Source organism: Hyaloscypha bicolor (assembly GCF_002865645.1).
Source record: "Hyaloscypha bicolor E unplaced genomic scaffold K444scaffold_10, whole genome shotgun sequence".
NCBI classification, from domain to species: Eukaryota; Fungi; Ascomycota; class Leotiomycetes; order Helotiales; family Hyaloscyphaceae; genus Hyaloscypha; species Hyaloscypha bicolor.
The window spans coordinates 2,164,585-2,189,118 of NW_020194512.1; the positions used below are offsets into that span (position 1 = coordinate 2,164,585).

Here is a 24,534-nt window from a genome sequence, read left to right on the forward strand (position 1 = left end):
CTAAAAAATAGGCGAGCGCGATCCGGAACGCGCCTCCCAGATGTCCATGACGGCTTGACCCTCAAACTTCTCCAGAACATGACAGCTCCCCACAACTGCAAAAGGGAGCCTCTCGTCGAGATTTCCTTGGAAAGAGGTTGGAAGAGTCTGGGTGGAGCTCTAGCAACGGAGACAATGCGATAAGATAGATTCAACATCAAAAGGACTTCACTAGAAGATGGAGACCGGCACTCCCGCGAAGAAAAGAAAGCTCAACGACTCCAAATCTCCTGCAGCAGGTCGGAGCCTCGAATACTTCTTTGGAAAGCAAAGGCAAAGTAATACCACTCAGCCATTGGTCGGCATTGAAGACACGCCTCGGCGGGGTAGCGAAGGGGAAGAATTGACGGATGAGGAGCTGGCACGGAAATTACAAGCAGAATGGAACCAAGAGGACGTACAAGAGCCGCAGAAGGTTTCCATGTCCTATATTACAGACCAGCAATCACCACCAATAAATGGAGAGGCTTCGAGGAGCACAAGCCCGGAGAAGTTTGTTCCAACCTTCGAGGATGAAGCTACTTCAGAAGCCATACCTCGGCCGTTCTTAATCCAACCAAAGAGCAAAAATACCCTGTCACTACAATCTGCTGGCTCTGCCGAAGATATAATATCCTCCAATATACCACTCGACGAGAGTCCTTTGACATTTGAACCCTCGAAATATGCTGCGGAGCTACAAGGTCACTGGGCGACTGAGGGAGGCGATGCATCTTATGCCATATTGGCGAGATGCTTCGTTTTAGTCAATAGCACACAGAGTCGGATCAAGATTGTAGATACCTTGGTCAATCTCCTCCGGGTGATTATTGAGGCCGATCCAACGAGTCTCTTACCAACTGTAGGTGCAATAACACTCTTTTCGGTACTCTCTTGTTGAAAAGGTGTGCAAGCTGCCTGCCATGATATCCTTTTATATTTTACACAAAAATCTTCTTACAAGTTTTTTTCTTTTCAACACAGCCTCATCTGATATGACTCTAGGTTTGGTTGGCTACCAACGCTATCAGTCCACCTTACATATCTTTGGAGCTCGGCTTAGGAGGTTCAGCTATATCCAAAGCTCTCAAAAATGTTTGTGGCTTAGACAATCGCTCCCTCAAAGCTCTTTACGACAGAGTTGGCGATGCTGGCGATGTCGCTTTTGAGGCCAAGAAAAAGCAGAGCTTCACTTTGCGAAAACCCAAACCTCTTTCTATAAAGGGCGTGTATTCATCATTGGTCAAGATAGCCAATACTCAAGGGGCAGGAAGTGGCGAGATCAAGCAGAGAGTAGTTGATCGACTATTACAAGATGCGAGAGGAGCAGAAGAAAGCAGATACATAGTTCGGACTCTCTGTCAGCATGTAAGCTTTCTATTCATGCCCATGTTTTGTCCTTATCGTTGATAGTATGAAGCTTCGAATAGGGGCGGTCAAAACTACTATGTTGATTGCATTGTCTCGAGCATTCCTTCTGTCACGACCGCCAGGTGCCGAGTTTCCCCTGAAGTCTCGAAAAAAATTGGCTGCTCTCAAAAAAGAGGAGCTCGCCGAAATTTGGTCAAAATCCGAGGAGATTGTAAAGAAATGCTTCGCTCAAAGACCCAACTACAATGACCTCATCCCAATACTTCTTGAAGTAGGAGTGTGTGATGAGCTACTAATCAGGTGTGGCCTTGCCTTACATATCCCTCTCCGCCCAATGTTGGGCAGTATCACTCGAGACCTCTCAGAAATGCTCACAAAGCTTCAGGGCCGTGACTTCAGCTGCGAGTACAAATACGATGGACAGCGGGCCCAGGTGCATTGTGACGACCAAGGGAAAGTCTCAATATTCTCTCGTCACCTTGAACTTATGACAGATAAATATCCAGACCTAGTGGCGTTGATACCTAAGATCAGAGGGGAGGGAGTCGGAAGCTTCATCATGGAAGGAGAAGTCGTTGCTGTCGATCAGGTCTCTGGCGAGCTCAAAACATTTCAGACTCTTGCCAATCGACCTCGAAAGGACGTAGCAATCGGGAGTGTCAAAGTGGAGGTCTGCCTCTTTGCATTCGATCTGATGTATCTCAATGGTGCGCCGTTGCTTGATAGATCATTTCGAGAGAGGCGTGAATTGCTTCGAGGTCTCTTCACGGAAGTACCGAATCAGTTCACTTGGGTCAAGAGCACTGATGCCACGTCACAAGATTCTGAGATTGTTCTTGAGTTTTTCAAGAGCGCAACGGACGTCAAGTGTGAAGGCATCATGGTCAAAATTCTGGATAACCTCAAAGACGTCAAAGTGCCAGATGAAACGGAAGATTTAAGTGTTATGGAGCCGCCTGCTCCCTCCAGGATCAAAGAAGGCATGAAGAAAGCTGGCAAGAAAGAAACAGAGAAGAAGACGCGACGGAAAGCTCTTCTCGCCACCTATGAGCCAGACAAACGCCTAGATTCGTGGCTGAAGGTCAAGAAAGATTATAGCACCAGTTTCGATACCCTTGATCTTATCCCTATTGCAGGCTGGCATGGACAAGGCCGAAAATCGAAATGGTGGTCTCCAATACTGCTTGCCGTGCGAAATGAAGAGACAGGATCATTAGAAGCTGTCTGTAAATGCATTTCAGGATTCACGGACACTTTCTATAAGGCAAATAAAGAATATTATGAGCAAGGAGGTGATCACGTCCTGTCTGGAAAGCCCTCCTACATCGACTACGAAGGTGGATATCCGGATTGTTGGTTTGAGCCTCAAGAGGTTTGGGAAATGGCTTTCGCGGACATCACCCTAAGTCCAACGTATACTGCTGCTATCGGCCTAGTGAGTGGTGAGCGCGGTCTCAGTCTAAGGTTCCCAAGGTTCCTGAGGAAGAGAGATGATAAGGGAATTGATGAGGCGAGCACGAGCGAGTTTCTGGCTGGATTGTGGAGAAAGCAGGAGAAGGCCCCAACTGTTGGAAAAGAGACGCAAGATGAAAGAGGAGAGGATGAGGATGAGGATGAGGAAGCATTGTAGTTGTGTGTAGTATTGGTACCATGGAACGATCACTCCTCACGCATTACCCTCACGGTGCTCCAGATACTATCTCCAACGTCAGTGAATTTTGCGAGCTGTAGAAGTTTCTATGGCAGTTCCGTTGGCGAAGACTCGGTGGACAAAACATGGTCGTGAAAATGAACTATTTAACCACCAGCGCCATGGGTATTCGGAGCCAAAGAAAGAGGATTATCATTGTTGGGATGCCTAGGGCGAGGAGTGGACGGAATGATTCCTCTATGCTTCTCTATGTGATAAACGTTTCAGTAAAGGAACTTGTCAGCATCATATCCGTTCCCGCTCTTTCACAAGGCTAAGGCTCCCTCCCGAGATTTCTCATTGTACTCCGGCGGAAGAGGCGCAAACAATACGCTGCATGCTCTCCTTGCATAGGTACTCCTCGCCTTGCGGAACACCACGACTCAAATCACGGAGCTTCCGAATCCATTTGTTCCAGGGAGAGGTTGCTCTCGAAGACAATTTAAAAGTCCCCGAGGCACCAAGGCTTAAAGGCAGTCATTTGACTCCAGGGCATGTTGTTCTTGGAAGGCTATGGAAAACTTCCACCTTGGTATCACCACCATAGTTCCTACATATCCTAGACCTAGCAAACGCCAACGAAATCAAGATACCTCCGATGAACATCCCTATTCAGATCAATCACTTTTTCTCCTCGAAATAAAACTTGCCCAAACCAGCTTCATCGGGGCTACCAAGTGCGGGCTTCCTAACCTCGCCCTCATCAAGCCTATCTCTCATGATCTGTTCCGCCGCCTCTACCCCAGAGCTCCGGCTACCAACTCCACCCCTAGCAGCCGTATCAACATATCCCGGCGCATCGGCCGCCAAACCATCAATCATCATAGCCTCCCTTCTCTGTTGCTCAGCCGTAGCGGTTGTGCTTGAACTGACAGGCGTGCCAGCACCACTACTCTGCAGCTGACTACCCAAACCGCTTTTTCCTACAGCAGGACTAGAAGCCAGATCCCTCCTGCTATATGTAGGTCCACTAACAGTACTTCCCGCACCTTCTCCAAATGCTACTAGGCTGATGTCATCGCTCATGCCATCCCCATCCCCATCCTCGTCCATCGCACTCGCTGAATACCTGTCCCTATCATCTATGTCCCGATAGTTCGTATCCATACTCATCTCATCATCGTCTGCGTCTGTCTGGCCCTTCTGACTGCCACTAGCCCAGGTTGTAGTGCGTCCACCAATCGAGCCTGTCGCGGAAGCTGACCCTACGGTGGACATTTTTGTGGTATAGACAGGATTTCCATTTTGGTCGAAGTAGCCCGGGATCTGACCCACGTTGTTTGCTGGTCCTGCTGGTCCTCCGCCAGCGTTGGGATTTGGTGGGCGGACGGTGGAAACTCGTTCCAGGCCTGCAAGACGGGAGATACGATCCGCGCGTTCAGCTTCGAGGGTATTGCTTGATGGAGTATGGTGGTGGCCGTGGCCAGAATGGGGGAAGGAGGATCCGCGATGGCCGTCTTTAATGGCTGTGGTTGACAGAGCAGAGAGCGAAGTTGTGGTGGAGTTAGGGGTGCCAGGGGCCTCAGTTGGTGTGTCTGGGTTGGAGGGAGGGTCGGGCATATCGATCAAGGTGGGGGTAGCCATCGCGCTATTTCTTCCTGGGAGTTGGATATCTTTAGTGTATATTTCTTAAGAAGGTGTGGTTGATGTTGAGCTCGAATGCTTTCGCCAATGGTACCAGTGAGGCTGCAATGTTGTTTTAGGGCTTGGCGATTATCAGCAGATGCTCCAAAATCAAGCAGTTGGATAAATGCAATGCTCTGTGGTGTCTGCGAATAGATTCTGTTCGTAAGTGCTGACTTCGTCGCCGCTTCGATAGTTTGGATACTTTTGCTTGCAGTGTTAGGGTGATGATTCCCCTGAGTTATCACTGATCGAAAATGACGTAGGGCCAAGCGCACTAAGTGCTCCCCACATTCCGGAAACTAAGGCATGGCTGTGGGATGGGGTAGAGTTGGGCAGTGAGTACTTGTTACTCTGCGCTTCACAATAAGGTCTTTTTTTTTTTGGTTGATATGAGTATTAAGTTGTAATTGCATTGACGGTCTACACTTTACAGGTACATTTCCCCAGTCGTGCTGGAGCATCTGAGGACTACCATTCTGATAATGTCGACGCCATGGTCAACGGCGACCCCACGACATCCCGACCCGGCTCAATAAAACGCCAATGACATCCCCATGGAGATCCCAAACATTGTGAAAATCTGTGAGCCACCCACATTATCCAGTCTATCAAAACAATTCGCTGAAATCAACTCAGAGACCAGCAACAACAGGATTGCCACCATTAACTTGAGCGGTCGATGGAGAGCCCATAGCGGCCTGAGCTGCACTTCTGGCTTGTTGCTGAGACGCCTGCTGGGCAGCCAGTTGTGCTTGTTGTGCTGCCAATTGCGCTCTCTGACGCCCAACCATGCTCTCTTGTTGTTCGGCAGTCATGAAGGTGCTGTAATTTGTAAGCCCGGTAGATTGGTGAGCAAAGGGTTGCGGAGATTGAGACGCAGATCCATTCATCATGGGGCTTTGGGATATCTGGGCTACGGCGTTCTGGACAAATGGCCGGCGTTCTTGCAAATTAGCTGGGGTCGGGTTAGAGTATGAAGGGCGGGGCTGTGTAGTCGAAGGCTGCGGGCTGTACAGTGGCTTTTGGGGAGAAGTTTGACGAGCAATGTTGATATTCGAATTCTGCCCATACGGGTAGTTGATCGCATTTGGCGTGGGAGGTCCTTGCTGTGGGTACGCAGCCTGACCTGGGTATCGACCGTTCATTGCGGCTTGAGGAGCTGATGGCGGGATGTGTTGATAGTTTTGGCCCAAGGGTCGCATGTATGGGTTTGAAGGCGTTTGAAGGTACTGTTGCTGGCCTGGTGCATAGGGTTGCTGAGCAGGTCTCGATGCCTGGTGCGGATAATTTGGTGTTCCATAATGCGTGGGACGATAAGGAGCACCAGCCGCTGGCCGTTGGGGTTGGTAGGGAACTGGTGTTGTATTCGGTGGTCGCTGCATAGGGTTCGAAGGTGTCCGGACGGGTGTTTGTGCGGAGCCATAGTACTGATTGTTCGCAACTGGAGGGCCAGATCGGGAAGGGGCGTATTGATTTCCGTACAGAGATGAGTTGCTACGGTGAAGGTTCGCAGCCGGCGCAGCTCGTGTACTGGAAGCCGCGCTCATTGCAGCAACTTTAGCTCTCGCAGATGCCTCGTCTTCCTCCATAACACCCTTATGATCGGTAAAGTGGACCTCCATTTTGGTGCTGATACTCAGATCCGCCAGGCGATCAGGGTCCAACTTTGCAACAGCGTAGGGTGGCAGTGAAGCAATCATCAAAGTCAATTGTGACTTGAGCATCTCGTAGGTGGCCTGTTCTGGTTCACTAGGCTTTGTTGGGGTTCCTAGTGAAGTTGTGTCGGGTGCGGACAGGAGCCCGGCTGGACGGCTTGACGAATTCAACGACATATGTCGGATGCGCTGATATGAGTTTAGGGTCTCCAATAGTTCTGAAATACCCTCAAGAATTTCTTCAACATCTTTCTCTTCCGCGGACTTCTCGTCTTTGGCTTCAAGAGGGACTAGACTTGTGTCTATGGCGTCCTTTTCCATTTCTTCTGCAAGTTCCTCAAACTTCTTGATCTCATCCGCATTCTCAACGCTGTCACTGACAACAAGTTGAGGATCGATAACATCCTCGAGTTTGTTGAAGTTGTCTACCACTCTCTCGAAACTCTTCTCGCCCATCTGCTGCCACCAAATGCGATCCAGAACACCAGTAGGGGCGATAGCGGCCGAGTCATCCTTCGTGGGAGCAAAACTAGAGTATGCACTCCGGAAGAGCGCGTCAAGTTTCGCTGTTGCCGGTTCGGCTGGCTCGTGATCCACTTGCGGGGCCTTCGAGCCTCCCAGGCTTAGGGCTCTCTCGCGTTGCTTTCTCTTGTTGCCTTGCGAGGAAGAAGCATTGCTGTAGTCCAGCCAATGACCTGTGGAAATTGATTGCTTGAAGTAGCTCGCGGTTCTGGGTAAAGACTCTCCTGCTGCTGGTTGATACCAACCTACGGTGGACGATCGTGTCGTTGCAATTTTAGATGGTTTGGGTGGGAGCAGTGCAGGAACATTTGACGGGGTTGGAAATAATTCTCCTAATGTTGGCACACGCTTTTTGTCATCAGTCAGGCTCGTTGGATTAATTGGGACGATCTTCGTTGTACTGATGCCGTTTGGGAGCCCAGCCTCGCGGATGGTCTGCAGAATTTCTCTTTGCTCTCCCGGAACTCTGCTAGGTATCTGAAGGCTCGAGAACAATTGCTTAGGGCCTGGTGCGTTGCCGTAAAGAGTGAGGACGATCTTGTTCTCATCGCCGCTTGCGTTAATCTGTGTAAACGCTCCGGAGCCTAGACTGCCATTTGCCGTATGGTTGGCAAATTTGGACCGAGCGTTAAGTCCTAGAGATCTCTTCTCTGCAGCCACAATTTCTCTTCTGACCAACTCATGAGCTCGTTGCTTAAAACTTTTGACCTTGATGATCAATTCAGTTTCATGCTGTGGAGCAGGACGAAATTGGTTTCGAGCAGCACCATTCGGTAGCTGCAATTTGTCCATGATACTCGATACTGCTGTGTCGATGTCCTGAAGAACCTCTTCGAGGGTTGTGTATTCGTTCGCTCCATACCGCGTCATGATGTTGGTTTCAGCGTTGTCGATTTCTTCGCCATCCTCAGCTTTTTGTCGCTTTGGCTGCGGCGAGCCTGATGAGCGGTGAAGAGGGATCGTGCGTCTGAGAATCGAAGGGGTGGTATCGTAACTGGATTTAATCGTATTAGCATCTGAGAAGGCGGTCCATTTGAGTCAAGGGTATTTAGGGGCCAGTTGACATCGCAGCAAAGGATCAATCAGGGACTGCGGGCATACCTTTTCAGAACATCGATCAGATCGCGGACGAGAGCCTGCGAATCCTCCTTCGATATTCCTGACGGAACGAGGCTCCTGGATTCGGGGTCGCCATTTTGGGTGTCAATTGCATCGTCACGCTTTCGCTTTGCTGAAAGGCTGCCGGAGGAGGATGCGGATTCCAAATGCGCTGGCGGGCTCAGAACGCCATTTGGAGAGGCCATTTGGAGGCTGGTAGTCCTAGCAGGGTGATTTTTTTGATGTCTGCTCGCGGTTTGTCGCGAACTCGCGAACCCAAGAAGAGGAAAAGGTGTGACCAAGGGCAGCGTTTGCGACTGCTGGACAGTGAATGTGCAGCAAAACACCGGCTTCGGACTTTGTAATCAAAGAGCTTCGAGTGAATGAAAATCCGGCCCTGGCCTGGCAGAATGTCTTCTTCTGCACGAAAGTTCGCGATATGCTGTGGGCGACGTAACTGGGCTCGAAAGTGAGAAGAATGCAGCAGGCGCGCTAAGATAGAAAGAGCTTAGCGCCTTCCCTTCTTACTGACCAACCCGAATTTTTAACTTCAATGAGCTCTGGTCTGGTCCTGCATTGCAAAGTTTTTACTCTTTTGCTCAGCACACCTTAAAACGCAATCGAAGTTCAGATCTACGGCGAATTTATGTTATCCACCTTTCCGGTAGCGCCACCGCCTAGCCAGGCAGTTATTTGATGTTTTGATTTCTGCAGATCAATGATCTCCGGGACAATATGAACGGATGCAATCTTGCCTGTGTTTCTCGAGACTGGGCAAGCCCTTGTTACGCAACTCTCGTCGCCCGTGCGGTTTTCGTTTTGGAGGAGCTGTATGTCAAACCCCTATGGTTCTACTCCAGGTACTGACATTAATACGAGTGTTCCCTCCCAGGCGTCTGGCCCAACAATGGCAGGTTCTCACACATCGGCCAGCCGAAATTACCAGATTATTTACAGGAGGAGAAGGTTGAGGGTGCAGACCCGCAGATATCTCGATCAACTCACAAGTTTCAACCATTTATAGCTGTTCCGTCCCAGACTGCATCCAAAACTCGAAAACGCCTTCGAATACGGAGGGTAATCGTATCTTCTAAGTTAGAGGGGGATCAACTTCGAGAACTACAACAATCTCAAGTAGTCGACCACCCAAAGCCCGCCTCGAAGACCATTCCACCGCTGGGCACAGCTTCTCATGAAGACGATGCAGTTCCACCGAGCCCCTCTCAAATTCTTGAACGTGTTGAAGACATCAGTCAGACTACCGCTCCACTTATGTTGGCAGCCAAACAGGAGGGCGATGGTCTTCCGCAATGGTCACTTCCATCTCTCGAAAGAGAGAAAGAGATTTTTGAAACCGTTGAACATTGTGAAAGGAGCCCTGGCGTTATATTGGCCAAGATTTTGGACATGAAAGATCAGTCGGAGAGGGAAAGATTCTGGCTTTATATAAGAACCAGAATTTCTCACCGCTCTCTTCCTATAATAACTATACATTATCTCCTTAGAGCGTCCATTCCGAAGGTAACCTACCGTCAAATTTTCGTAGAATATTTTTAACTTTCTTTAGACTGAATGGAAAGGTTTCGATCGAAGTTTCCACGAGAAAGCCCAGGCTCTCCTGGATTCACGAGGTATGAGTTGGCGTGACGTTTCCAAGTGGGTTTGGATCCTGTCGACGCCCTCACCCGGTGGGATGGTCGGTCGTCTTGTAGCTGACCCGCTAAATCAGCCTGTTTTCGTTTTGCTCGAGATACTTCGACGAGACATTTCTAAGGTCAAGTTTTTAAGGAGTTTGCTGGACTATTCCAGAGACCACATCTTAAAACGTATTGTGCCAACTCGGTCACCCATACCAGAAAATCGGCCTGGTACGGCGGAGGATATCGAAGAGATCACAAAACCGGATATTTCAACTTCTTCGGAGGGGAACCGCCACCAGAGTGTTGCAAAGCCACAAAGGTTTAAGTTAGAGGAGACTTCGTTCACTGTATTGATCAGCCGTCTCCTATACCAAACCCGACGCATCTGGCCTTCGGCGATGGTTGATGTAGCGCACATAGCCGCCCATTTCCTGCGCTCAGTTTCAGGCAGCAATGTTGGTAGCCCAGGATCCTTAGATTCCCGCACTTTCGTTCGCTTCTGCGAGATGAACAACTATTTTCTGCGGTTGTTGGCCTTGCCAAGTTCTTTAGAGCCATTACAATCGATGACTTACAACTGGTCGGCACAGAAAGTTCTCCTAACGCTAGCTGGGCAATTTGAGCCTCCCTTAAGGCTAAACCATGCCAGCTACAGAGCTGTCATCCAAGTCCTCACCGCTTCCAAGAAGTCAGCAAGAGAAGCCAAGTCCGCTACTTTTCGAAATAGGAGTTGGCCTCCGTGGAGAGTAGAACAAGATGGCATGGATGCTCAGCGCTCGCAGGAGGAAGACTTCAGTAGAGTAATATCAGCCGTCATGCGGTCGAAGGAATCGGGTTATACGCAGGATTCCCAGCTGTCAATTTTCGGAGGGCTTGACACTGACGGAACGCCTACCATACACACTCGGAAACTGCTCAAGTGGAGAACCCTTGGCTCCTTCACACAGGCAGGAGAGAGCCGCGACGATGAGGCAGGACTTTGGGCTGCCAGAATAGAAACTACTCGTGACGTGCATGAAGCATGGGGTGCTTTTACGGAATTCCACCGAAAGGGTGGGCAAGCAAACCTGTCAATGTATTTCGCTATGCTCAAAAAGCTCAACTACGAAAGTCGAAGATCAGGGCAAGAATCAAACATGCACGGCACGCCAGGTGATGGGCGAGAGGTTTTCCCCGTACCCGACGACAATTTCACCATTTTTTATAGGTTGCGGCTTCAACCCCCAACCCTTCAAAATTTGTACCAGGAGATGAGAGCCGCTGGGATTCGCCCTTCTGGAAGATGCTTGAGTTTCCTCCTTCGACATGCCAGGACCACCGATGAAGGCTTGCAATATCTCCTTGACAGTGGATTAGATGTTCAAGTAGTAGCATATCTTGCAAACGGTGGTGAACGCCAAGTTCCAGCCAATGCAGTTGCACAGGTGTCTAATCAGATGCTGACAGATTTCATATCTCTTGTGTGTCGGTTCGCTCCACGAGTGGTCAAGACTTGTTCCGATTCTGAATTGGAGATTGTTGAGCATGTGAGGGAGAAAGGTTTTTCTCTAGCACATTCTCACGTCAGGACAGTACGCGAGGCTGGTGCTCAAAGATTACATCACTCTCGCCTTAGAAATCCCCTCCAACATGCGGCATTCCTGTTAAAGTCATGGCTGCCGAAATTCCGCCCAGCATGGTATGCGCTCTTCAAGGGTCTTGCGCGCAGGAATCTTGTCATGATCAGACGTTTCGCTCTTGATCCTGAAAGAATGTGTGAGAATCACGAGCAAGCATGGCGAGTTACCATAGCAGCGCTTAAAGATTTCCAAGATTGTGACCTCGAGCTCGACCCTGAGGGGTTCCACCTTATTTGCCAAACTTTCGCCAAATACGCCGAAGCAGCCTTCCATAAATCCGAGGAGCATCAGCTGCTCCTGATCAAAACATCTCACATTATTAGAGCAGAATATGCAAAATTGATTGATGGAAGTGAGGAGCTTTCCTATGGGATCTCTAGGCTCTGGCACACCCTGGAAGGTCCCCATTTGCATGCATATGTGCGTGCAATGGGTTTAATCGGGGATCATGCTGCAATAATTTCACTTCTTGAATGGATGGTCAAAAATCACGAGGAATTGGAGGCTATAGCCTTGCAAACCACAAACGGACATCGGATGTTACGGCAAACTGTGGTTGCAATCAAAGCCTTCTGCAACGGCACAGACCACGCAGTCGCAACTGCTCAAACCTTAGTAGAGCAGGTCGAGAGCTGGGGTGGATGGCCAGGAGAGGAAGAGGTGAGGAATTATCTTGATCGGGGGAATACTCGGATCCGAGACACAGGCACTAGTGAAGATGGAGATGAAGATGAAGATGAAGATGAAGATGAAGATGAAGAGGATGACTGGGGAGAAGAAGACGTCGAGGGACAAATGGCTGGAGGAAGTGGCAATTGATTATGCCCTCACTAGCGTCGGTTGTGTGTATAAGTGTACAACTGTATTGTATTATATTGTATTGAATATGTAAATGAATATGAAATGAAACCCACTTTCGTCTTTGCCCCACTCCAGCTTGCAAATACGCAGCAACTATAAGCCGAGCTTGCTCCTCTATACGCATTCCTCGCCCGTGGAGCCATGGCAGCCGCCTCCCGAATGGAAGTTGCGTATGGACACTCCGAGCCATCTCAGAATAGGCCTTTGCATTTGGCAACATCTTCACAGTCAGGAAGTGATCATTCCGGCGGAGATGGAGGCGACACCTCCTTGTTTTTGGACTTCCTGTCTATCTACTCCTGACCTAACAAACATTTCAAAGACAGCCACCTCGCAAACTTAACTGACTTGACGTCAAAGAGTCTCCAGTGTATACCCAGCTGACCAAACGATAAATGGTGTTATCAAGATGCTACCCAAGAAGAATCCGCGCGGGAACTCCTGATGCCAAAGCTGGGGTTGCCGGAGTAGCGAATAGTTGTGACATGACCCATCTCCCAATCGTTTGAGGAAATGGAAAATGGACAATGTATAACCCGAACGATATATCCCCCGAAATAGTTTGCAAGTGGAACGACAAAGGGTTTTTGGAGAGGTTCGAAATTCTCCCAGAGAATAGGAGCTTGACTGTAGCGACCGAGATCTAGAAATAATGTTGAGGCAAGGCTGTGTTGCATTGTGCAGGAGTGTATTGGCAGATGTGTTGGAAGCCGGGGGGTTGGCACACTTGGTTTGCAGGCCAGGAACCGACGAAGAGAGCGAGGCGCCAGGACCGCAACCCAGAAGATGGCTGGGATCAGTCTGATGGCGTTTACGAGCGTTGAATTCCTGCGAAGTCTCTCCAAGGTGCAGGGAGAGCTCTTTCGAAGGATTTGGAGTTCAGCTAGAATGACTCCGCACACGAAGAGTAGTGGATCCCAGCGGGTGAAATGAAAGCAACCGTAGGCAGCAGACAACAGGAGGACCATCCCCACAACAGGCTTAACATTTCCAAGAGTTAAGAACAGCATGAAGAGCACCATCGACCCGCGGAACTTCATAGGCAACTTCCAGAGTTGTAGCACCATTGGAGGGTGGAATTTGCCCCACGTGAAGGGATCAAGCATCTGTACGAAGATCCTCACTGTCCCGACGAGTTGCAACTAGAGGGATGGCTCAGTACCGCTGCATGTCCCATACGAGGGCGGCCAGTGCTATAACACCCCCCGTAATACACTCCGAATGTTGTCGTTATAAGCATCACGGGCAGCACTGCCAGGAACAATCTGGGGGCATGGCGGAAGAGCCTCAATGCGAGATTATCGAACAGCAAACTGGTGTTATGTTTTCGAGAAAGTTGGAGGGGCCTGTAGGAGAGAAAGTAGCCAGAGAGGGCGAAGAATATAAAGACCATGAAGCGGCAGGAATAGAGGAGGCGGATGTAGGTAGCTGGATGAGCTAGTTGTCTTCAGGTCGGGAGTGATATCCTTGATGGATCCAGTCGCCATACTCCGTCGCGATATGTTGGAAGTAGACAAGGAACGAGGCGAGGCCTCTGATCCCGTTTAAACATGAAGTTGTTTTCGAGAGAGAAACATCAAGACGCTTTTCCCGGTTGAGGGTTGGCCGAGATACCTCAGGCTCCCTCTCCTCTTCATCTTCGTCGTCGTACATGAGAGGGGTGTCGAGATCGATACCAGCATAGTTTTGAGGAACGGCGGGCCGTAGGAGGTTTGAGAAACTTCTAAACATCTCCATCACGAAGAGACTTCAACTGCCTTGATGACAGTGAGAATGAAAATATTTTTAATATTCTAATGAGACTCGCATAAGAAGAAATCCTCTATTAATGGAGATTGAACTTGGGAGAAAGGGAGAAAATGAAATAAGAGATGCTAAGATACAAGTCCCGTTTGTTTATAGAAGGCTAAGAAGATCTTCATCTGGCTTGGTAGTGCAAGTAGAACATTCCTTACGCCGGTATTCAAGGTGCACGTCCGTACCTTCCATTTATCTGCTAGTGCTACTGCGTCGTAACACCTCAGTAAGAGAGATCGTTCGAGTATACTTACCTGGCAGAGCCGTTGTACTTAGGGTCGCGAGAGGACGATGTGCCATAGGCCGGCGGTATTGGAGCTCGAACATCGCCTGTGGCAGTGAAAGACTTGCTTCGGAGCCCTCGCGATATTCATAGAATCGCGGTTCACCCTGTCACAGTGGTCAAATCTGCCCTTGAATCTCTTGGAGGCGAATCCTTGCCTCCCACGCTGGATACCACCACAAACTGCGCTCTGCGGAAGAAAGATTACTGGAGGCTCGTAGGCATCGCGCATAGTGGCCCTCCTCATCTGGGCATGAGCAAGGGCAAGGGATGCCAGAAGTTGAAGGTAGTGAAAGTTGGCCCCGTCACGTGGTAGAATGTATTCGCCAGGATCTACCTGTTCAGCGTGAACGTTGAAGGGGACAGGCCGGATGTATCACGGTCTCCCCCTTTTGTGCCACGAGTGTACAGCCGGGTTCGACGGTGTTGGATTGCTGAAGCTGGTGATGCGTGATGCGCGTGCTCAGATCACCCCAGGAGGAGAAGAGGAGAAGGAAAAAGAGAGGAAAGGATGCCAACCTCCCGTTGTTCATCCTCATCCTGTTCGTCGCTTAAGACTCCAACAAGCTCGACGGGGCAGTTCCAGTCCCGCCAATCTGCGGGGCGCTTCTGCTGACAAGGCAACAGCGATTGAGCAACGGCGTAGCGACGGGAGCGTCATCAAGTCACTCACACCTCCTCCGTACCTCCCTCGCCTCAGCAGCTCTCTTTCCCTCTCTCTTGCGTCAACAACCCTCCATCCATCACCAACTCGGGTTGCGCATCATCACACAACACAACACAACACAACACAACCTCTCCATCTATTGCTTTGACAGTGATAGTTCTCAATCTCACGAATCGCAATCATGAAGGGCGCACTCTTCGCCGCAGCGTCGCTGCTGGGCTCAGTGAGCGCAGGCGTCCATAAGATGCCACTGAAGAAGGTCTCTCTGTCGGAGCAGCTGGCTGGTGCCAATATCGACACTCATGTCAAGCACCTTGGCCAGAAGTATATGGGCATTCGACCTCAGTCGCACATCGATGAGATGTTCAAGGATACCGCCGTCCCCGATTCCAAGGGTGATCACAGCGTTCCCGTGAGCAACTTCTTGAACGCTCAATGTCAGTATTTCCATCAATCTCAAGCTTCTACGATACTAACATGAGATGCAGACTTCTCCGAGATCACAATCGGAACTCCTCCTCAATCATTCAAGGTCGTTCTCGATACCGGAAGCTCCAACTTGTGGGTGCCGTCCTCTGAATGTGGTTCGATCGCCTGTTACCTCCACACCAAGTACGATTCTTCCTCTTCATCTACATACAAGAAGAACGGAACCTCGTTCGAGATCCGCTATGGCTCTGGTAGTCTCAGCGGTTTCGTGTCTGAAGATGTAATGACCATCGGTGATCTCAAGATCAAGGACCAAATCTTCGCCGAAGCTACTGAGGAGCCAGGTCTGGCTTTTGCCTTTGGTCGATTCGATGGCATCCTGGGTCTCGGATTTGATACGATCTCCGTTAACAAAATTCCTCCTCCATTTTACAACATGATTGAGCAAGGTCTGTTAGACGAGCCAGTCTTTGCTTTCTACCTCGGCGATACCAACAACGGCGAGGGTGATGAGTCGGAGGCTACTTTCGGTGGTATCAACAAGGACCATTATACTGGCAAGATGACCAACATCCCATTGAGACGCAAGGCCTACTGGGAAGTTGATCTTGATGCCATTACCTTCGGCGATAACACTGCCGAGCTTGAGAATACCGGTGTTATACTTGACACCGGAACTTCTCTTATCGCTCTTCCATCCACTCTTGCCGAGCTCTTGAACAAGGAGATCGGTGCTAAGAAGAGCTACAATGGACAATACACTGTCGAGTGTGAGAAGCGTGATAGTCTGCCAGACATGTCCTTCACCCTCAGCGGCTACAACTTCAGCATTACCCCATACGATTACATTCTCGAGGTCCAAGGATCTTGTATCTCCAGCTTTATGGGAATGGTAAGCTCAAAAGTTCTCACTATTAAGTGACCAGAACTAACTCAATACAGGATTTCCCCGAGCCCGTAGGCCCATTGGCAATCCTCGGTGATGCATTCCTCCGAAAATGGTACTCAGTCTACGACCTCGGCAAGGGAACCGTCGGTCTTGCTCAATCCAAACAGTAAATCATGATGAATAGGATTTGACAGTGGGATGGACACAATTTGAATATCGAACCATTCATATCGAGAGGGTTTTTCATTACATTGTACTCTAGGCACTCGGTACTCTCTGATTTTGAATTGCGTTGAGTCTCTTACTCCAGAGCCTGGACTTGTTTCCAAGGCGATAGTCGATCACGCGAGATCGCAACTTTTCTTTTGTGTTACATAAGTACAAATGAACCTCTTTCATGCCATTTGTGTTGTCTTTGAGAGTGAAAAATTGCTGTGGATTTGACTCTTATTTGAGCCTCCAAAGATGGTGGTATTACCCTCGAAATTTCCCTCCCACATTTTATCAGTACTAAACTCATAGTGAGCAGAGGATCCCACCGAGAATTGGTGGAAGGGGACAAGCAATGAAGCGAATGCAGGTGTCTCATTCTGTGCCATATTCCTACACAGTTCGATGAGATTTTGATGATTCCGCAGTTTCCGGAATCGAATGGCTCAAAGTCTATAGTTCTTTCTGATCGTGACTCCACGAGTGAACTTGGAATGTTCTCGAACTCGCAGCAATATTCAGAAGGGGAGTATTTCTGTTGGAAACAAAGGAGTGAGTCTCAAGATTCTACATTCACTAACTATAATAAGTCGGACGAAGGTATTTCTTCTCATCTCTGCAACAACTTCGTCAACAGTGCTATCGCAAACTCCGGTTCGCCTTATCATCTCATCTAAATAAGATACACTGAAAATAAACGACAATATTTCGCCTCGCCCCGTGGCCTTCGGCTGTTTTCCTCTCCTCCCCCCAGAAGTCCGCCTCAGAGTCTGGCACTTTATTCTGTCATCACCCGCATCATTCCGTTTTCGGCACAATTGCCTATTCGTCATTCACAGACGAGCACCGCTACCAACTGCAGCCTACAATCCGCATCCCCCAATCCGCATCCCCACCCACTCTCTGCTTCTCGTCGGCCATGAAGCTCGCCATGAAGCCTTCCGGCACTTCACTACCTCCCTCCAACTCCACAAAGCAATCCTAAAATCCCCATCAACCCCGACATCGACATCCTTTATTTTGCAGCTCACTGTAATTACATCACACGTTCCTCATTGAAAAACATCAAGCACTTATTAATTGATTGCTTCTACTAGGGTCAAAGGATGGACCAAGAATTTGACCAGCTTTCCTGGTCCTTCATGAGCCACAGGGCAGTAGAAGATATGGCAATTCTTCTACATAACAACCCCTTCTGCCTCCGGCCCCAAACAGCAAACCGCTTGATCTCGTTCATAGAGCCAGAGAGCGTAGAGCATGTTACAATCAAGGAAACAAGGCTCCAGCATGTACAGCAACTGTTGCAACATGTTTTGGCACGGAAACCGGACTGGCTTCCACCAGCTGTGGCGGTAAAAGTCCCGATTATCGTAGAGCAGGCTGTGCTGGAGATATTTGCCGAGTTTACCAGGCCGTTGAAGTTATCGTAGAGAAGGGAGAACATTCTTATTCTCCTCTGGAGCTTTGACGGAGGATGGTGACGACTCAACTCGGTATCTTGCGTACTCAAGTGTGAGATTCCGACTATGTTGATGGTCGGGATAGGAAGTGTAGGCCGGCTCGACGTGTCCTGAGGGACACTCGCAAAGCGCACATGCTCTGCCGACTTTATCTTAAATTTTAGCAAAGCCAGAACTCATGTCAATCCATGGCTGCTTACTTTAGAGCTTAGAAGACCTCTGTGCTTTCGATGATTTCTTCTTCCGTGGCCCATTCTAGTTCGTCTTCGAAAGGATCCTTCACTTTCAGTCCTTCCTTATAGCACAAAATGCCGTCTATCCAAAGCTCCCCACCAAAGGAATCATTCAATTCTGCTAGGAATCCACTTGGACTAGTAAGAATTAGTATCACTGGAGTGTTTAGGTGAGGAGCAAAGAGAAAGGTTCTTTACTCGAGTCTCAACCAATTATCCAACCACTCCTCTTTCTCATTCGGCGTTCGACTTGCGAAGCCAGTATTTACCACCAACTTCGTTTCCACATGCGACGGAAATCCATCAATAGAGCCACACTTCTTCAACAGATCCAAATAATCGTCGCAATCTCTGGCCGATGGGCTGCCAACGGACCTGAACTGCCTTGACATTCGCCTCAAGCCGAGGCCAATCTCAAAGGGGGTGCCAGTACCACTTTGACGAATGGCCTTGTGAGGAAACCGCAGAGTGCACCCTTTCAAGCTTCCCTTCCGGGACCATTCCACGAAAGTCTCGAGTGCTCTTTGCGTATCCAGAAAGTATCTTGGCTCGAAGAGTTCAAAATCCATCTCGATGTACTGCAAATATTGCCGCAACTGTGTTGCCAAGGTAGGCCAGGGAAGAAAGTATCTCAGCTCAGTCGGGCGCATAAATCGAATACCGTTGAGTTGCCAAAGCAGACTCTCGACCTCGGCGTGAATCTGTTTGCATACCCGATGAAGTGATAACTTGATCCTGCTATCGTCGTCCCACGGGAGATCTTTCTCTGAATCGAAAGGGACAAGTCTAAAGCAACCCACCATGTGATGTAAACCCAGCTTATCAATGCGTGGTGCTCTTCTCACTGGTAGACAAAGTAGTCCGGTCGGCGATGCCAGAACAATGGTATAGATTTGGTCACGAATCTCCCGTGGGAGGTAATCCAGAAGTTGGGAGGGCATTTTAAAGCTGGATTCTTCGGGATCTGGGATTAACTCAACCCTTCGCTCTTCGGTGAGCGCTCACGCTCATACCTAGCACTAAACTAGTGCAGAAGCACGAGAGAAAGCCAGTAGGTTACGGTAGTTGAGGTTGAAATGAGGAGATGAAGTCGGCCATCACGTGTGTGAAGCCAAAGACTAGCCCAATTTGGATCTAGCTTCTGCCGCACAGCAAAAAATAATTCGTAGAGCTTTGGGGATTCGAATTTTCAGAACCTACAAAACCACGACGAACATCGACACCACCCAATCCAAAAACGGACTCGATCCTGATCCAGAGCGGTGGAGGAAGCTCTTGTTTTGATATCAGGTCTAGAATACCGCAAAAATGTCGTCCAACATCGACTACCTGCTCCACGAGAGTTCGGTGGGGTATGCTATCTTTCACGTCGTCCACCAAGCCGATACAATTGGCAACCGATTAAAGGAAGTCCAAGATGCCGGTCAAGATCTTGCAAAGTTTGGAAAGATGGTCAAGCTTGTAAACTTTGCGCCTTATAGGTAAGCTCGGAATTTGCACTGTAAAGACGAGAGTTAATATCCTGTTCAGAGGTGCTGCTGAAGCCCTGGAGAACATCAACCTTGTGTCTGAAGGCGTCCTCTCCGAATACCTCCGATCGAACCTCGAATTGAACCTCCCAAAGCCTTCCAAAAAGAAGAAGATTGTGTTAGGAGTACAAGACAAGAACTTGGCCGGAAGCATTAAGGCATCGTTCCCTGGTGTGGAGTGTGAGACTGGCGAGACTTCTGAGGTTGTCGCAGACTTATTAAGAGGCTTGCGACTTCATGCAGGAAAGTTACTGAAGGGTCTTCAAGAGGGCGATGTCGAGCGGGCACAACTCGGTCTTGGTCACGCATACTCTCGCGCAAAAGTCAAGTTCTCAGTTCAGAAGAACGACAATCATATTATCCAAGCCATTGCTACTCTGGATCATCTCGACAAGGCTGTCAATACCTTCTCCATGCGAGTCAGGGAATGGTACGGCTGGCATTTCCCAGAACTTATTCGAATTGTATCGGACAACCATACCTACGCAAAGCTTGCGCTCGCAATTGGGGACAAAAAGTCCTTGACTGACGCAAACCTACACGATATCGCCGCCATTGTGAATGACGATGCGGATATTGCACAGGCTATCATCGACGCCGCGCGAGTTAGTATGGGTCAGGATATTTCAGTGACCGACATGGAGAACGTTTCGGCATTCGCAAACCGTGTGGTCAAGCTTGCCGAGTATAGAAGGTCATTATTCCAATACCTTGTCAACAAGATGGCAATCGTTGCGCCCAACCTGGCTTCACTGATCGGTGAGATCGTCGCAGCACGACTAATATCCCATGCTGGCTCCCTTACCAACCTCTCAAAATACCCTGCATCTACCGTCCAAATTCTTGGTGCCGAGAAAGCACTCTTCCGAGCTCTGAAGACTAAGGGAAACACACCAAAATACGGATTGATCTACCACTCAAGTTTCATTGGCCGGGCTGGTGCAAAGAATAAGGGACGGATTTCAAGATTCTTAGCCAACAAGTGCAGTATTGCCAGCAGAATTGACAACTTCTCTGAAGAACCATCGACAAAGTTTGGATTAGCATTAAGAAAACAGGTTGAGGAGAGATTAGACTTCTACGCCACCGGAGCTGCACCGACCAAGAATGAGGACGCAATGGTACGATGAGTATATTCTGATTTAGGTCAGAATTTCACTGACATTTTTGTAGAAATCAGCAATGGATGCCGTCCTAGGCGACATCAACATCGCGGACCCCACGGCTGATGCCGATATGGCAGACATCACACCTCGCGCCGTCCAGAAGCAAGAAAAGAAATCCAAGGACAAGAAGGAGAAGTCAAAAGACAAGGAGCACAAGAAGGATAAGAAGAGAAGACACAGCGAAGTAAACGGAGATGCGGGCGAAGGCGAAAAGAAGAAGAAAAAGAAGAGCAAAAGAGAGTCATCTTCCGAGTAAACGTAGCTCGCGGTCTCTGATGTGTAAACTTGGGCATGGCGCGCGGTGTTGAGGAAATACGCGGTGGCATCCTTCTGATGTTCGAGAATATCAAGAACGATGGTGGATGTCTGTATTCAATACGGCGTTGTGGATATTTCTACGTCTGGGAAGGGTAAATTACTTGCTGGGCGTATGTCACACTGCTGGTCGACAAATATTTGCAAATTGCTTCTCTTTCTGCACTTCTTATTTATGTGATAACTGTGCATGATTTATCATCTTGATAGTCCAGAATATTGCCCTAGAACTCCTATAGAAACGCCCAACTTCGCCATGCTAGCCGTGCTCCCGACGGTCTTACGCTCATCAAGAACCACTCTTACAGAAGATGTAAAATTTTGACTTATCAAGCACCTTCACTACCGAACTCATTGGTCCAGTCTTCACTGCGCTTGATATCCTCTCCTGAGACGGTTGGTCGGGCACCTTTGACTGCCTTGATGAAATCCTTGAGTTGCAAAGGAGGCTCCAGCAGTTTGTCAGAATCGACATCTGTCCATGTCATCTCCATGGCTCCAGCGTCGCCCGGCGAGCAAGGTGTTAACTTCTCAATCCCGTCATCCACAACCTCGAGAGAATTAGTCAAATCTGCCATCGTCAAGAATCGTCACGTGGCTTACCTTCTTGTAATGTGTAGCTGTCTGAATTTTCCGTACTGGCTGCATGAGTGCGTCTTGCACCGCAATACTGATATCAGATCCAGAGTATCCTTCACTTAGTTCACCCAGTTTCCTGTAATCAGCACCTGTAAGTTCACACGGTGTCGTGCCAACACTGATCTCGAACATCTTCGTCCGGGCAGGCAGATCAGGGAGAGAGATGTGTACTCGTCTTTGGAAACGACGTCGAATGGCTGCATCGAGTTGCCAGGGAATATTGGTAGCGCCGAGAACGAGAACGCCTTTGCTGTCACGGCCTACACCGTCCATTTGTACGAGCATTTCTGTTTTTATACGTCTTGAGGCTTCCGATTCCCCTTCTCCTCGAGGACCGCAAAGAGCATCGACTTCGTCGATGAAGATGATAGATGGCTTGTTTTCTCGTGCCATTGCGAATAGTTGCTTTACTAATCTGTGAGTGGGTATCAGTGTCATCGTCCCAATTTAGGGATTGCCATAGGAACCTTTCACTCTCCCCCATCCACTTGCTGACCAAGTCCGAACTGCTCACACTGAAGAACGTGCTATTTGCCTCCGTAGCGACCGCCTTCGCCAAGTAACTTTTTCCCGTCCCAGGTGGTCCATACAACAAGATGCCCTTCCAAGGTTGTCTCTTGCCCGTGAACAAATGTGGGAATTTTATTGGTAGAATAACAGCCTCCTTCAGCGCCTCCTTCGCACCTTCAAGACCTGCAACATCTTCCCACCTGATATTCGGCTTATCTTGTAAAATCGCCCCCGCCAACGCATTCCTCAGCTTCTTGCTCTCAGGATCTACATCGTCATCGCCCTCCTTCCCTTTCCCTCCTCCTCCCGTCGTACTCCCATTCGCACCCACCATCCCCGGCTTCTTATGCTTACCATCAGCGTCCGCCAGATGCTGCTTCAGCTTCTCGGCTCGCTCCATGTACTCGCCCGCCTTCGCTCTTATCATCTCCTTGGATTTGGCATTCTTCTCCCATTTCAATGCCAGCATAAACAGCTCAAGTGATTGGTAGTATAGCTGGTATGCTTTTTCGTACTCGGCGGCGGTGTCCGCTTCGATGGCCTTCTTCACCACGTCTATTGCGCGGCCGAGGAAGTCGGTGTTCGACATGATGAAGGTGGGGGGGTTGGACGCTCCCAGGACAATCGCAGGGAGAAGTACAGTTAGAAAGAGTTGCTCTGTAGAGGTTTGGAGTCGTCGCTAGATCGCCGGTATAATGTAGAATTGCGAAATTGGCGTTGGAAGTTGTCTCTGGGGCGGGGCCCAGAGTGCACAGTTCTAGACTTAGCGAATGCGGTGAGAAGGGAGGGCTTGAACTTGAGAGAGGTATCAGCCTGCGGTGCAAGTTTTTGCTGCTGTAGTCCTAGGCTCGACCCAATCTGGCGTGAGAGAAAGGGAAGCTTATTGCTGTTGCCTCGTGAGATAGGACGTTTGTTATGACGGACCAAGATCTTCGGTTGGTGAGACCCTTGTCGTGCATTTGCCCCGCGACGGCGCTAGTGCAACCTCCAGAATCTTTTGATATTTCAAGATCACCCCACAAAACTCCATCCAAGCTATTGATCGATCCTAGGCCGCTTTTGCTTTGTACTCAAAAGCTTGAGGATACCACTCAGAGGGTTTTCCCTTTTGAAAATTGTAACAATACTCCCAAGATCTCGTTCCAAACCCCTCCAACCCTAGCACTACGTGCAGCCATGGCAGACGCACAGCAGCAACTTCAGGCACTTTCTGACGAGTACCAGAAGCTGCAGCAAGGTTGGTTTGACCATGGATATGTCCTTTTGTCTCTTGGCTCTGACTGATGGTGGTAGATTTACAGAATAGCATCACCTCACGGCAAAAGCTCGAGTCGCAACAACAAGAGAATAAAGGGGTTCAGAAGGTTGTAAATCCGGATCTAGGAGCCCGAAATACTTGGCTAAGAGTTGTAGGAATTTGCCAGTCTGAAGGAGGATGCGAATATCTACAAATTGGTGGGACCAGTGCTGCTGAAACAGGACAAGACGGAAGCTGTGATGGCGGTTGATGGAAGACTGGAGTTCATTGACAAGGAGATGTGAGCTTTGAATTAGATCCGGTCAGATACAGACTGACGAATCGGTAGAAAGAGGATAGAGAAGCAGATCAAGGATGTACAAGAGAAAAGTGACCAGATACGATCACAAGTGAGTCTCTTTATTTCCCTACCATGAATGCCTGCTGACAATAACTCAGATCATCCAAATACAGTCTGAAGTCCAAGCCCCGGCTGCTACTGCGCAAGCCGTATAGGGAGTTGGGAATTAATGGGAGTGTCGGAGTTCAGGAATGCATTGCATGGCGTGACGGAAATGAAAATGTATATTGAGCAGCACACTCTCTCAAATCATCCAACCAAATTCTTCTTTGATTATTGCCCGCTCCTATCATATGAATTCATGAAGCAAGCTGCCATAATGAGCGTGGTTAGCCCCGCTTTCGCAAGTGATTCTTCTACCTTTTTTTTTGGCTTCATTATCCTGTCGTAATTGATGCCGTTCACGTTTTTTCTTCAATTCTACTTTCCCACAACTGAACAATGAGCTAGAAGGATCAAGATTGAAAGAGCCATGAAACCTCCAAGTCATTCATCGTACCAGTTGCAGCCTAGCGCTTTACAGACATTGCTGCTTTGTAGCAATGCGTGTAATCGTCTTACTCTTTTACTGTTTGCGGTTGAGCCCACTAACTAAGACCAAATCAGACAGCCTCGTGGTGGACAGGGGGGGGGGGGGGCTGCCCTCATTTTCAATACCCCAGGTCGAAGTAGCCATTCAGCTTGACGTTTGAGGTAGTAGGGGTTTAAT

The 24,534-nt window shown here is 49.1% G+C and overlaps 12 protein-coding genes across 12 annotated transcripts; 6 read left to right on the forward strand and 6 right to left on the reverse strand.

Annotated features, from left to right (window-relative positions):
* The first annotated feature begins 79 nt into the window (after positions 1-79).
* K444DRAFT_550592 (ATP-dependent DNA ligase) lies at positions 80-3,257 on the forward strand. The gene is made up of 3 exons (XM_024876512.1): positions 80-880; positions 1,024-1,386; positions 1,439-3,257. Exons 1-3 carry the CDS (start codon positions 218-220, stop codon positions 3,017-3,019), a joined length of 2,607 nt encoding a protein of 868 aa, XP_024744196.1. The 5' UTR covers positions 80-217; the 3' UTR covers positions 3,020-3,257.
* On the reverse strand, positions 3,211-4,919 carry K444DRAFT_606222 (uncharacterized protein). Its single transcript, XM_024878941.1, has one exon. It carries the CDS (start codon positions 4,661-4,663, stop codon positions 3,701-3,703), a length of 963 nt encoding a protein of 320 aa, XP_024744197.1. The 5' UTR covers positions 4,664-4,919; the 3' UTR covers positions 3,211-3,700.
* A 169-nt stretch (positions 4,920-5,088) lies between these two features.
* On the reverse strand, positions 5,089-8,416 carry K444DRAFT_649317 (uncharacterized protein). Its single transcript, XM_024885563.1, has 2 exons — positions 7,984-8,416; positions 5,089-7,876 (listed from the first exon to the last, which is right to left on the reverse strand). Exons 1-2 carry the CDS (start codon positions 8,184-8,186, stop codon positions 5,338-5,340), a joined length of 2,742 nt encoding a protein of 913 aa, XP_024744198.1. The 5' UTR covers positions 8,187-8,416; the 3' UTR covers positions 5,089-5,337.
* A 140-nt stretch (positions 8,417-8,556) lies between these two features.
* K444DRAFT_658379 (uncharacterized protein) lies at positions 8,557-12,161 on the forward strand. The gene is made up of 3 exons (XM_024886250.1): positions 8,557-8,810; positions 8,860-9,501; positions 9,548-12,161. Exons 1-3 carry the CDS (start codon positions 8,724-8,726, stop codon positions 12,056-12,058), a joined length of 3,240 nt encoding a protein of 1,079 aa, XP_024744199.1. The 5' UTR covers positions 8,557-8,723; the 3' UTR covers positions 12,059-12,161.
* Positions 12,162-12,373: 212 nt separating this feature from the next.
* Positions 12,374-13,371, reverse strand: K444DRAFT_11659 (uncharacterized protein). Its single transcript, XM_024870363.1, has one exon. It carries the CDS (start codon positions 13,204-13,206, stop codon positions 12,505-12,507), a length of 702 nt encoding a protein of 233 aa, XP_024744200.1. The 5' UTR covers positions 13,207-13,371; the 3' UTR covers positions 12,374-12,504.
* A 684-nt stretch (positions 13,372-14,055) lies between these two features.
* Positions 14,056-14,677, reverse strand: K444DRAFT_606226 (uncharacterized protein). The gene has a single exon (XM_024878942.1). It carries the CDS (start codon positions 14,410-14,412, stop codon positions 14,170-14,172), a length of 243 nt encoding a protein of 80 aa, XP_024744201.1. The 5' UTR covers positions 14,413-14,677; the 3' UTR covers positions 14,056-14,169.
* K444DRAFT_11657 (uncharacterized protein) lies at positions 14,276-15,031 on the forward strand. Its single transcript, XM_024870362.1, has one exon. It carries the CDS (start codon positions 14,552-14,554, stop codon positions 14,993-14,995), a length of 444 nt encoding a protein of 147 aa, XP_024744202.1. The 5' UTR covers positions 14,276-14,551; the 3' UTR covers positions 14,996-15,031.
* K444DRAFT_606227 (Asp-domain-containing protein) lies at positions 14,735-16,513 on the forward strand. Its single transcript, XM_024878943.1, has 3 exons — positions 14,735-15,284; positions 15,336-16,168; positions 16,219-16,513. Exons 1-3 carry the CDS (start codon positions 15,029-15,031, stop codon positions 16,333-16,335), a joined length of 1,206 nt encoding a protein of 401 aa, XP_024744203.1. The 5' UTR covers positions 14,735-15,028; the 3' UTR covers positions 16,336-16,513.
* A 1,384-nt stretch (positions 16,514-17,897) lies between these two features.
* On the reverse strand, positions 17,898-19,130 carry K444DRAFT_11733 (uncharacterized protein). Its single transcript, XM_024870366.1, has 3 exons — positions 18,267-19,130; positions 18,036-18,206; positions 17,898-17,981 (listed from the first exon to the last, which is right to left on the reverse strand). Exons 1-2 carry the CDS (start codon positions 19,007-19,009, stop codon positions 18,044-18,046), a joined length of 906 nt encoding a protein of 301 aa, XP_024744204.1. The 5' UTR covers positions 19,010-19,130; the 3' UTR covers positions 17,898-17,981; positions 18,036-18,043.
* A 246-nt stretch (positions 19,131-19,376) lies between these two features.
* Positions 19,377-21,019, forward strand: K444DRAFT_623490 (pre-rRNA processing nucleolar protein-like protein Sik1; the record flags this gene model as incomplete). Its single annotated transcript, XM_024882286.1, has 3 exons — positions 19,377-19,549; positions 19,599-20,718; positions 20,771-21,019. The coding sequence occupies 3 exons, from the start codon at positions 19,377-19,379 to the stop codon at positions 21,017-21,019; spliced, it is 1,542 nt and encodes a 513-aa protein (XP_024744205.1).
* Positions 21,020-21,407: 388 nt separating this feature from the next.
* On the reverse strand, positions 21,408-22,816 carry K444DRAFT_515782 (vacuolar protein sorting-associated protein-like protein VPS4; the record flags this gene model as incomplete). The annotated part of the gene is made up of 3 exons (XM_024873626.1): positions 21,408-21,629; positions 21,682-22,132; positions 22,185-22,816. The coding sequence occupies 3 exons, from the start codon at positions 22,814-22,816 to the stop codon at positions 21,408-21,410; spliced, it is 1,305 nt and encodes a 434-aa protein (XP_024744206.1).
* A 540-nt stretch (positions 22,817-23,356) lies between these two features.
* K444DRAFT_606231 (Prefoldin) lies at positions 23,357-24,047 on the forward strand. The gene is made up of 5 exons (XM_024878944.1): positions 23,357-23,464; positions 23,521-23,591; positions 23,641-23,765; positions 23,814-23,874; positions 23,924-24,047. Exons 1-5 carry the CDS (start codon positions 23,404-23,406, stop codon positions 23,978-23,980), a joined length of 375 nt encoding a protein of 124 aa, XP_024744207.1. The 5' UTR covers positions 23,357-23,403; the 3' UTR covers positions 23,981-24,047.
* The last annotated feature ends 487 nt before the right edge of the window (positions 24,048-24,534 follow it).